General features: G+C 41.1%; 1 protein-coding gene across 1 annotated transcript in view; it reads left to right on the forward strand.

The window, feature by feature from the left end:
* CLSPN (claspin) overlaps positions 1 to 12,879 on the forward strand; it is a 30,693-nt gene that overhangs the window by 5,659 nt on the left and 12,155 nt on the right. The window contains exons 4-10 of the mRNA XM_045298979.1: positions 1,595 to 1,756; positions 2,425 to 2,502; positions 2,833 to 2,905; positions 3,477 to 3,585; positions 3,757 to 4,322; positions 8,989 to 9,180; positions 12,505 to 12,764. Of these exons, the coding sequence (XP_045154914.1) occupies positions 1,595 to 1,756; positions 2,425 to 2,502; positions 2,833 to 2,905; positions 3,477 to 3,585; positions 3,757 to 4,322; positions 8,989 to 9,180; positions 12,505 to 12,764 (1,440 nt within the window). The remainder of the gene's footprint in view (positions 1 to 1,594; positions 1,757 to 2,424; positions 2,503 to 2,832; positions 2,906 to 3,476; positions 3,586 to 3,756; positions 4,323 to 8,988; positions 9,181 to 12,504; positions 12,765 to 12,879) is intronic.

Below are 12,879 nucleotides of genomic sequence, written 5' to 3' on the forward strand. Positions count from 1 at the left end.
TAGCTAAGAAGTACATTTTAAAGAAATAAGGTACATTTTAAAGAAGTTTACTATTTCTGAGGCAGACTGACACTTTAGAAAAATCAGCTTTCATTTTTAAGATTGTTCCTGCACTCAGAACATAACATTGAGCTGATTGCTTTGCATTGGGAGTAATGGGGTATGTGAAATTTTGCTGATCTCATTCTCCATATGGGTGGTGCAGAGACCGCTGAATAAATGGGTTTCTGGGTTTGTTTTTTTGTTTTTTGTTTTGATAAACACGTGTCATAGTCCTTTGCTGTTCTCAATAGATGATTAACTTCAAAGGAGGATTTCTCATGAATCCATCAGTCAGAAGTCTTGTCTGCTAACCAGAAAAAAAAAGTCTTTGAGTTTTATAAACTACTTAATAAGCCCTGGCTCTGAACTGTGAGAGCCAGGTCTCCATGGGAGTGCCTTGTTTTCCAGGTTTTCTGTTTTTAATAGAGTGTGGTCTCAGCTCTTTTCTCTTGCTTGGTTTAGTGGAAAATATTTGAGTTTTTCTTCTCTGACAGGTTCCTGCCTGCACAGGTCTTGCTTCTGAGGTTTTGCTGTAGTGAAACATGCTTGACTGCTAACGGGAAGGGCTGGGTGATACTGTCTGTCCCTTGGGGTGCTGGAGGTATCCAGGGAAGCTGCAAAAGCAGATCCTTAACACCTCATCCTCGATTATGGGCTACAGTACAAAAGTTTTCCATTACCAGGAGGCCACTGAGGGTTTTTTCCGGTATTGTGGGCAGGAGTAGGGCAAATGGAAGCCTATGAGCTAGAGCAGTGATTCTCAACCTATGTGTCACGCACGACCCCTTTGGAGGTCGAATGACCCTTTCACAGGGGTTGCCTGATTGGGTCGCTCGATTCATAACAGTAGCAAAATTACAGTTATGAAGTAGGAATGAAGATCATTTTATGGTTGGTGGTCACCACAACTTAAGGAACTGTATGAAAGGGTCACGGCATGAGGAAAGTTTAACCACTGAGCTAGAGGCACCTAGCAGGCCTTTGATAGGCCTTTGATCTATGTCCAAAAAATCAGCCTTAAAAACCCTGTGGAGCACAGTTTCACTCTGACACCCATGGGGGTACCATGAGTCCGAGCCAACTCGATGCCAACTGGCATTTAATAAGTTCTTAATGACGTTTCCAAAAAAATAGTGGTTATCAACTTAATTTTTGACAATGTATAAAACCAGAGCTTAAAAAACAAACACGAAGGGGGGGCGGAAGAGGAGCTGATACCAAGGGCTCAATAGAAAGTAACTGTCTAGAAAAGAATGATGGCAACACGTGTACAAATATGTCTGATACAATTGATGCATGGATCAATTGTAATAAGCACTGTAAGAGCCCTCAATAATATGATATAAATAAATGAACTAAAAACAAAAACCAGAGCTTGCCTTTCAAAGGATAATTGTGGATTATGACCCATTGAGAATGTTCTAGAATACCATGTACTTGTCTGCTGATAAAATATAAGCTTTTTCTGGCCTGAACCAAATTTTCATAGGATGTTTTGTGATACTGGATTCTAAACTGGTTGGATTTCGTTTTTCCTTTATACATTATCCAGGAAGAGAGTATGGAACAGCCGTTTAATGATAGCGGCTGCCTTCTTGTGGATAATGACCTTTTTGAAACTGGATTGGAGGAGGAAAATCATTCTCCACTGGAAGATGAAGAATCCTTAGAATCCATAAGGGCAGCAATGAAAAACAAAGTAAAAAAACATAAGGCAAGTAAAAGGGGGGTCTCAGTTAAAACTTACCAACTGCTTCTAACTCTTGTGTTTTTAAAATTATTGTTTACAGTTGCAACCTTTATTTCCTTTCTTTTTAGCTTGGGAAAGAGATGTGTCAATTGATTTAAGTTTTTCAGATATTAATTTTGGAGACTTGTAGTACAAGTGGTATACCTGTTAACTTGTTTGAAAATGAGTATTTCGTTACTACCCTTTTAGGAATGTTAGGCTGGAAAAGTAAGATCCTTTATGGTGAAGTCAAAAGCAGGATATAAATCTCAGACTCCTTTGAGCTCTAAGAAATGAACCCTATAGAACTTCAGGAAGGGAATCAAAGAGAAGCATCAGTCAAAGCATTGAGTGTCTAGTAGCAGAAGTGTTCTACCTAACATTTCCCTCCGCTCTTTGGGATTTGTTGGCCCTCCCTAAGGAAAGATGTCAGAGCTACATAAGAAATGAGGGTTTAGGCTTTCCCCCCCCCACACACACATATAGTTTGTTTTCTGGGTATTACTGGATGCCGTATGCTTCTGTTTGATAATTATTCATTAATTTTTAATAGAGCCTGATGTGATGCTGGAGTTCAAACCCAGCCTTTGGATAAGAAGCATCATCTTACTTTAGTTAAGCTTTTGTCCATGCTAATTAATTTTCCCTTTTAGAAAAAGGAACCATCTCTGGAGAGTGGACTCTGTTCACGTGAAGAAGAAGCTGAGTTGCCAGAAGGCTCCACGAGGAAGGTGAGGTACAGTCCTATGTAGCAGTCATGCAGCCTTTGGGCTCTTTTCTCATCAGATTATAGACTTCTTGGGGGATAAATATTTTGCCTCATCTATCATAATATTTTCCTGGTACCCAACATGTTGCTTTGTGCCTACTAGGAATCCAAATATGGGATGGATTGTAAGATTTGCAAATTAATGAGCTCCTTGAGTTTATATTGTTTTTAATTTATTAATGCTTATTCTTTTTGCAACCTCTTTCTTGGAGAGAGCAAACGCTGGAGGGATGAATACCTGTGTTTCTGGATAATACCAATAACATAGTCTCTATTTCTTGTTTTCTTTAAGGAAAGGAAAGCAGCCAAGTTAAGTAAGGAAGCATTAAAAAAACTGCATAGTGAGACTCAGCGCCTTATTCGAGGTAATGCAAACAAGTACGGTGACCTTTAAGACAAATATAGCATTTATTTGGAAGCTCGCTGTGGATGTTGGAGATTTTTTGTTTGTTTTGTTTTTTTAACTTTTCATAAGAGCTACAAATCTAATACCAAATTTAGAATTGATCTTGATGAATGACCATTTTCTAAAAGCCATAGAACATTTGTATAAATTGAGCATGTTTCCAGAACTGTAGTGAAGGTCACGAGTACTTGTTTTTGTCTTGAAGGGCTGTCTATGGACTAGCTGTATCAGGGTCTACTTGGGAGTTTTTCAAAGATAGATATTCCGAGACCTCACACAGATCCAATTCAATAAATTTGGAATGGGGTCCAAGAATCATCTTTTTAAAATGTTTCCTGTACCATTTTGATTCACCACAGGTTTAAAGCCCCCGGTCTCCAGGAACCCTGTTTTGTACGTTGACCCTCCCTTTCTTAATGTGGAGATTGTTTTCTGTTTCTGGTGATGGACCCACTTAACTGGTTAGTTGACTATGAAATGACATTTCAGAATGTGTAATATTTGCTTTTGCTTGTTTTGCTCCATATTAGAGTCTGCACTTAATCTTCCATATCACATGCCTGAGAATAAGACCATTCATGATTTCTTCAAACGTAAACCCCGACCCACTTGCCAAGGAAATGCCAGGGTGCTGCTGAAGTAAGAACCAGCTTTCCTTGTGATTATACTGTTATTTAGCATTCAGTTTTGTAGCAAACATCTGGCATAAAGAATTTTGATTCTTCACTCCCTTGGAACTGGTTTGGCAGATTCATTATGTGTTTCAGGCTTAGGATACTTTTAAACTGCAGCTCCTCTTCCCTTCCCTAGGTCAACTAAGTATCAGCCAAGCCATAACAACAGGACCATAAGCACTGCAAATACAACTGAGATGAACAGCGACGCCCACAGCAAGAGTTCTGAGCCAGCAGCAGGCACAGAATATGAAATGGAAGTAAATCCAGTGCCTGCAGCAATGAAGGAACCCCAGATCACTGCTGGAGCAGATGAGTCTTGCTGTCAGGACTTGGTGGGAAGCGAGACACTAGAAAGTCAGGACAAACAAACTGATGCTTCTGAGGGTGGCTCAGTGGAACCAAAGAAACCCAGCTTCCTGGGACCCCGGGAGGGTGAAGAGTATCAGGCTGGAGGGCTTGTAGCACCTGAACCTCAGGCCCTGGAGGAGGAAGAAGGCATGAAAAAACCTGAAGAAGCAGATGGCAAAGTGGAGGAGCCAAGGCAGCAAACTAAGTCAGCAGGCGCTGTGCCACCTGAGAAAGCCAGGCGGTTTACACTGGATAGACTTAAGCAACTGGGAGTAGATGTTTCTATTAAACCTCGGCTGGGTGCTGATGAGAAATCTTTCGTGATACTCGATGAACCTGAAACCAACAAAGGTAATCATTTAAATGCTGGAGAATCGCTTTCAGTTAGTTACTTTTGTGGAGGACAGGAAACACAGGAAAAACTGATACACATGATCTTGTTCTGTGTGGATGGTAGTTGTTATTGGGTGCCTCAAGTTGGTTCAGACCCACAGCAACCCTGGCAAACTTATGAAGATGGGATTTGACTGGTGTCCATTGCAGATCTACAGACATAGATGCAGGTTGGATCCCATCTACATAAGCTTGCCAGGTTGTCAGGATGGTGTTAGCTTTTTTTTAAATGGCAGCTGGTAGATAGATACTCTGCAAAAGAGGTACATTGCTGCTCCAGTCTGGGAGGGTGTGTGTCAAATCTTATTAAGATATTCTTAAGAACCTTTAGTCCAGCGCAGCTAAAGAGAGCTATTTTTATTTTGCTTCAATATCACTAAACCACTTTTCACTGAGATTTTAAGTCAGTGGCTGCATGTGTGTCAAGAGTGGAACTGTGCTCTATAGGAAAGCCTGCCATTCTCCTGGTTGCTCTTTCAGAAGTAAATTGCCAGGCCTTTCTTCTAAAGTACCTCAGGGGGAACTCAAACCACCAACCTTTTGGTTAGTAGCCTAGTGTTTAGACACTTGCACCATCAGGAAGCCCAAAGGGATGGTTAAAGGAAAGCTTGGAGTGTCGGTGTAGGAAATTACCTGTTTGCTGCCTTCCCATTACACTGTGAATAGGGGTCTCGTTTTAATTCTGTACTTCATCTCTCTAGCTTCTACAGTGGATGGCACATTGTAGGCATTCATATTTTGTGAATGAATGCATAAATGGATGAGCCTTCAAAACTGAATTCAAGTACTATTACATTAATAAACTGCCCTGTCTCTTGTGGATAAAGGTGCTTCATCCTGTGTGGAGACGATGTGACATTATAGAGAAGTTTACGTTTGGTTTGGTTTTATAAATCATTTTATTGTTGGGGGCTCTTAAAGCTCTTATCACAATCCATACATACATACATCGTGTCATGCACATTTGTACATATGTTGCCATCATCATTTTCAAAACATTTTCTTTCTACTTGAGCCCTTGGTATCAGCTCCCATTTCCCCCCCTCCTTTTCCCACCCTCCTCATGAAAGTTTAAGTTTTATAACCATGACCTAAAACTCACTGCCATCGCACTAATTCTGACTCATAGATAGCAACCCTACATAGGTTTTCTGACACTGTAACTCTTTATGGGAGCAGACATCTTTCTTTCGTGGAGTGGCTGGTGTCTTGGAATCACTGACCTGGCTTTTAGCAACCCAAAGCCTAACCCACTGGACCACCAGGGCTCCTTTCTATAGCTAGAGCTGGGTTAAAATCTGCCCTTTGTTACTTACTCTTTAACTTCAGGATGTTAATTGACCTCTTTAAACCATCTCTTTAAAAAGAGAAAATATTAGTACTGTCTGACTCATAGGATTATACTCCTGCCATGGAGTCAATGCCAACTCATAGCGACCCTATAGGACAAGGTAGAACTGTCCCTTTGAGTTTCCAAGACTGTAATGTTTTATGGGAAGTAGAAAGTTTTTCATTCTCCTGCATAGAACTCTAGTGATTATAAATCATTGAAACAATGCTTACAAATGGGTAGCATAAAGAAGCACTCAAAAATTGGCCACTGTTTCCTCTATTATTAGTGCAATTGTTTGTATCAGGATTCATTCATTAAATAGTTTATTGTTGGCATTGCTATCAGCCACAGTGCCTGGCTTGTATGCTGTGCTCAGTGAGTCTTGTTGATTAAATGGATGGGCTTTTTGAAAGTGGAGAGAAGGGTATACTTGGAAGGGACAGAAAGCTCAGTGCATGTTGGGTGGGGGGGACTTTGAGCAAAGAAGCATGAGAATGAGTTGTTGCCTAGGACCCTGAGGGAACATTTGTTAATGGACCCCTAAGTTATCTAAACAGTTCCAGACAGAGACAGGGAAGGGAAGAAACCTTTTTTGAGTACCTGTACTAGACACGAAGAAGCCGTGGTGGTGTAGTGGGTTACCCATCGGGATAGCTGCGAGTTCGGAACTTCATGCCTGCCAGCTGCTCCTCACCTTGGGAGAAAGCTGAGGCCATCTGCTCCTATGACGATTTAGTCAACGGAGCTCAAAAGGGACAGTCCTGCTTTTGTCCTATAAGGTCCCTGTGAGCCAGAATTGACTCGGTGACAGTGAGCCTTTTATGAATATTAGACACTGATAGATTCTTGGCTAATTCTCATAAAGATCCCTGGTGGTGCAGTGGCTAAGTGCTTGGCTGCTAACAGAAAGGTCAGCAGTTTGAATCCAACAGCCACTCTGGGAAAAAGCTAAGGCAGTTTTCTGTAAAGATTGCAGCCCTGGGGACCCTATATGGCACTTCCGCTCTACCCTACAGGCTCTTCCTAGAGCAGCAGGTTCATTCTTGTAGCCCATCTGTTATTTTTCAAATTGAGAGAATGAGGCTTCAAGAGGTGAGGTAGTTTCTCCAGCATATTACTCTTGGTTTATTCAGGGACTGTAGCACGGTGCCTGGCATATAGTAGACACTTAGACTAGGCACTTGTTCCATGACATTTGTGGAACTGAGAATCAGCTCATTCATTTATGCACTAAATGTTTAACTAGCACTGTTAGGTGCTATCCAGGAGAGTCCCAAAAGTTCCTGAAAAAATTCTATTATCTTTTAATTTTATTTTTTACATGAGCTTTTTGAAGCTCCCTTTTATATTACAAATAAAACATAATCCTTGTTCTTAAAGTCTGGCAGGAGTGACAGACAGGTGAGCAGCCCGTTAGAGTACTAGCTGATAGGTTTGCTCTTGTGTGGGGGCATTGAGACCTAGGTAATGGGGGTACCTCAGTTGAATGGTGGGGAGGTGGGGGCTTATGAAAGGAGCTGTGCCTGAACTGAGTGCTAAAAGCTGAATAGGAAACCCCATGGCAGAGAGATAAGGGGACCTTTCTTGGTGGAGGGGACAGAGACAAGAGAGAACTGATGTGCTTGAAGTGAAGATTGTGAGGGGATTGGGGATGCAGGGGTGAGTCAGACCAAGCAGGATGTTTAGGCTATGCTGGGAGCTTGAACTCTCCCTTTTTGTGAGTAGAGGACTATTTTTAGCTAGGGAAATCTATGACTCCAACAGATTTTCATTTTAGGAAGTTCCATCTGGTGGCTAGTGTGGCAAATGCACTGGAAATGGAAAGGGGTAAGAGGGAAGACTGGGGAACCCTCTGTTTTCTTAATTTTGTATAGGTTTCCATGAGAAAATGCATGCAGATTTAAAATCTGGGGTGCCAGAAATCTTTCTCCCATCCTCCGCAGTAACATAGTAGATGATCCCTGCCCTTTGCCCTTTTCCTTTCTGGGCTAAGAGCCACAGGAGTGCAGACAGCCCGAGATCCAAGCTCCTGATGGAGATGAGCTGGGGCCAAGACTTTTCACATCCAGAGTTGATGAAAGGCACTGGGCGAAGGCAAGTGGAGGGAGAAGAGCTTGAACGGAGTTTCACCATGAGGAGTATGATAGTTGAGTCATGTGGTAAATGGCAAGGAAGTGGGTGGGTGGGTGGGGGGGGTTCTTGAGGAGCTTAAATCATACTGGCACCCATGAGGACCTACCTGTTTTCTCTTTCTACTGGCCTCATCCCCGCTGTGACTCTCAACCTTGTCACCTTATTGGATCTCTGTAAGGAGGCAACATGTGTAGCTTGTCTCCCTGCTCTTGTTTGTAATATAGCCCTACACCCCTCTCGAATTTAGTTTTTACTTTTGAGGTTTCAGAATTAAGAGATTTGCTTCCAATTCTTTTACTACTAAGTGCCGTAGGAAAAGAGGAAACAATACAAAAAAAAATTGCATGGAGGTACTTATCACAAAGCCACTGAAGTATGACTAAAGTCAATGTTTAAAAGATAACCAAATTCAGTGTCCTGGACATTTTATCAAGGGAAAGCCACATGAATATATCCAGATTCTTTCAACCCCAAAGGAGGTTTTTCTTCTTTTTTGTTCCTTTCTCTTTGTAGCTGCCAACTCTCACACAACAGATTCCACTATAGTGTAATGTGTTAGGCAAAGTGAGTAAGGGATGGTGCCAGGCAGCAGCTGGCTGAGTGAGAAGAAGAAAATTCTAAGCAATAGCATTAGGGAAGAGAGGGGGAAAAGGTCCTGTGATCATGGGGTTGCTGATCTTACTCTCCTGGTATAGATATTTCCATTTCTCTATAACTGGCTTGGTATTTATTTGCAGCTTCCTTTTGAAAAAATCCTTGCCTACATTTTAGTAAGATAGCTAATAAATAATGAAGCACTCAAAATAAACAATAAAGGAGAGACTAAAATCCCTGGAAAATGAAGCCCCTGAATAGATGAAAAGCATGGTGTTTGTTTCTATCAATTTAATTCATCTGTTTAGAATTTAATATAAACACATATTTAGAGACTCCCAGTATAAGTTTCTGTGTTAAAGTCTATGGTTTTTGAAGGACAGTGAGGAAGTCTTACACAACACATCAGTAACAAGGGTATTTTTGGTTTCTCTGAATAGGGGGTGTGTTTTTTCCTTGTAACTTTCTTGAGCTACTAAACCTAGCTTATTGTTCTTAAATGGAATCCAAAAAGAATGCTCTTGAGCATTGCAAACTGACCAATTTGCTGGTATTTGAGTTTAGAACTGGAAGCCTTGAAGCAGCGTTTCTGGAAGCATGCTCACCCAGCAGCCAAGCCCAGGGTCAGTCAGAAGGTGAATGTGAGTGTCATCTTGAGAGAAGTGGGCATGGATGGAAAGGAAGCGCTGAAGGCAGATGTGGTGCCTGTGACTTTGGCAGCTGAGAAGCTGGATGAAACGAGCCACGCCAAGCCAGGTATCCGAGTCCTCAGGTGTTTGCTGTTTGCTTTGTTCTTTGACAGGCCTTTTGGCTACTGAGAGTGGTGAAAAGTGATGGGATCTTTGTCTTTGGAACTTGGGAAATTGGACTTCTACAGCTCTGGGCATGATTCGTGTACAGCATTGCCTCAAGGTGGAGGGTGGGCAAGATGATTTTGTTTCCTGAAATATTTCGTGTCTTCCTATACAAAGCAATATGTATCCATTACAGAAAATGCATGGAAATAATAAACAAAAAACGCCCACAGTCCTGTATCAGAGACAGCCACGATAGCCATTCTCGTGTAGCTGTCCTTTGAAGCTCTCTTCTTGACATATGTGTTTGTGCCTGTTTTTAAAAACTAAAACATCCTCTGTATATTGCTTTGTAATCTGCTTTTTTAAATACCTTATATTATAGACAGGTCTGTTACACTCTGCCCCCACCCCTCCCACAAACTCACAGTGAAAATACAAGGAATGTATCACACAGAAAAAACAAAAACACTAGAAAAAAGGATATAAAAGGAAAAATTAGTCTTCTCAAAGTTACCTTCAATAATTTCTTGAGTATCATTCTAAGAAAATGTGTGTGCGTGTGTGTTGAACATTTACTCTTCTGTCAGGTACTGTGCTAGGTGCTTAACATGGGCTGTATCACTTAACCTACACAGCCCTATAAGGTAGATGATGTTAGGATCCTCATTCCGTGTGTATGAGGAAAGTTGACAGCATTTAAGCAACATAAATGCATTGCCATTTAAGTTTAGATACACAGAACTAGACCACGAAGCTCCAGAGGTCTGGAGTTAAAATCTCAATATATTTTTAAGGTGTTATGTTCCTTAAAGGTTTTTAAGGTATTATGTTCCATTGTGTGGTTATAAAATTGTTTATTTAATCATATTCCTATTGATAGATACAAAAACAGGGGCCATATCTGACCTCCTCTGGCTTTCCTATTGCCACAAGGCAGAGGCATGCCTGACCTGCCCCCACCCACCATCTTTCTTTACCCTGTTCCGACACCAGCCATTCCTCCCATGACACTCTACTTCTGTGCTGAGTGTGATAATTCATTCAGTGGCCACACAGAGTCCACAGACAATACTGCCCAACACCTCTCCTTAATAGTAGTCATGTCTTTCTCTAGTCCTCAGCTTCTCAGCCATGTGGTTCCTTGCCCTGTGTCCTCTCTGGACCAGGAAGCTAGCACATGCCCTGGCTCGTAGTCTTGGCGCTGCTCCACTATTTTGTTTCATGGTCTTTTTGCCTTGGCCTCTGATCTTGGCCTGGCTCCTTTGTTTGTCTCATGGTCTCCGTGGTCACAGCCTCTGCCACTTCTTACAGAGCAGAGATCCAACATGCTTCATTGGTGGTTCTTCAGATCATCCTGGGACCTTTTTCTGTGCTTTCAAGATGATTGTTACACACAGACGAATGACTTTGATGTAGGGTGGCTCTTGTCTTCCCTAGGAAACAAAGGATGGTGATCTGACTCACATCCTCTACTAAAGTGGAGACTTAATCTTATCTTAATCCAGTCCATTAACATAGCAAAGAACTCCCTCCAAAATGCCATTATAGCTATAGGTATAGAGGCCAGACTTTATAATGCATCACATAAAGGGTTATGGCTAGAAGGGCTATATTAATTGACTACATCTCAATGAACATCTTGTTTGTTTCAGTTTTGGGCTAGCTCATACATTGTTGCATTCTAGTACGTATACAAGGGGATAAAAAAAACAACCTGGAATTGTGCTGGACAAAGCTTGAGTTTTTGTAGTATGCATTTTTCCACTAGACAAGCATCAAGCAATTCAGTCTGAGTTAGTGTAATCAGTGGCATCAGCTGGGAAGGTTCTCTCTAGTCACAGTGAATTTTTTCGTAAAGTTCAAGTTTTGCTCAAACTTCGTTTTTGTGATGGCCCATTTAAGAGAACAATATGTGGCTATGAAATTTTGTTTCCTGTTCGGGAAAAATGCTGCAGAAACTGTTGTGATGTTGAACACAGCTTACAGGGACAGCACTAAGGGAAAAACTCAAGTGTATAAGTGGTTTTCTCGTTTCAAAAAAGGTGAAATGTCAATTGATGACAAACCTCGTTTTGGACATTCGTCAACTTCCCAAATGGACGAAAATGTCAGCTCCTGCATTTGAAGTTCATTCCACCAAGTCAGACTGTTAATCAAGCTTTCTACTGAGAGGTTCTGAAGAGATTGCATCACAGTGTGTGGCAAAAAATGCCTGATTTATGACAGACTGGGCACTCGTTTTGCCAAGAAGACAATGCACCTGCTCATGCAGCCATCTCAGTGTGCCAGTTTTGGCAAAAAACAGCATGTCTCTCTTGCCCCACGCACCTGACTTTGTGTGACTTGATGTTTCCGAGAATGAAGAGGGCCATGTGAAGGATAGTGATTTGATGACGTAGAAGAAGTGAAGAAAAAAATGAGGGAGTTGTTGTCAGCCATCTAAACAGATGAACTTGAAAACTGTTTCCAAGAATGAAATCGCAGATTTGACAAATGTATTAAGTGTAACGGAGAGTACTTTGAAGGTGATAAGGTTGTTTTGTAAAAAAAATTTAAATACATAGCTTTGGGGGGGAAATCCCGGGTTTGGGAGGTACCCCCTTGTATATTGGATTATATTGGCATATTAGCATTAGCTGGAAAATTCCTTTCAGTCTAATATTGAATCATATTTTGATACATATCATCATCCAATTGCCCTTCAAAAAGGTTTCTTCAATCTCCTCTGTGAATCCCAGTATCTAGGTGTTCCTGCTTTCTCTTGTCAGTAATGGGTATTATTAAAGCTTCTAATTTTTGCCAAGCTCATATGTAGGAAATACTATCTTGTGATTTTGATTTGTATTTCTTGAATTAGAAGTGAGGGAAAACATTTTTTATTTGTTAAGATGTATTTATTTTCTGTAAATTACCAGTTAATGTCCTTTATCCATTTTACTCATGAGTTGTCTTCTTAATCAATGTAAATATTCTTAATATTTTCCTTCATGACTTCTGATCCAAAGACTTTTGAAAACTTCATGCCATCATTTTTGTTCTTTGTTAGAGTGATTTTGTAATCTCTAAGTAGTATGCACGACCTTACTTATGAGAGTACTCTTCCACACTTCAACTCATAATAGTCCCATTTGTTTCAGTAACCAAAATGGAGAGTACTGAAGTGTCTTATTTTGGGGGTGGATGTGATTGGAACACTTTAAGAGTTGCCTAAAATGCACACTTAAGTCATTATAGTGCGCAGTCTACGATTATGTCTAATGCATGTCCACATACTCCTGTTCAGGTGAAAAGCTTCAGGTGCTGAAAGCCAAACTGCAAGAAGCAATGAAACTCCGGAGACTTGAGGAGCGTCAAAAGCGCCAAGCGTTACTTAAACTAGATAATGAAGATGGGTTTGAGGAAGAGGAGGAAGAAGAGGAAGAAATGACAGATGAATCTGAGGAAGATGGAGAAGACGAGGTGGAGGAAGAGGAGGAGCAGGGGGGAGAAGAAGAACTAGAGGACGAGAAGGAGGAGGGAGAGGAGGAAGAAAGCAACCAGGAGGTCTCTGAATTGTGTAATTTAGTTACCTTTTTAATATCTGCTCCCAAGTTATGATGAATAAGGGGAAAACAAAGTCAGCTTTGAATAAGAGTAGAATACTTGCCTGCACCTAATG

This window comes from Echinops telfairi, unplaced genomic scaffold (assembly GCF_000313985.2).
Source record: "Echinops telfairi isolate 266 unplaced genomic scaffold, ASM31398v2 ScPeMD7_7457;HRSCAF=8495, whole genome shotgun sequence".
NCBI classification, from domain to species: domain Eukaryota; kingdom Metazoa; phylum Chordata; class Mammalia; order Afrosoricida; family Tenrecidae; genus Echinops; species Echinops telfairi.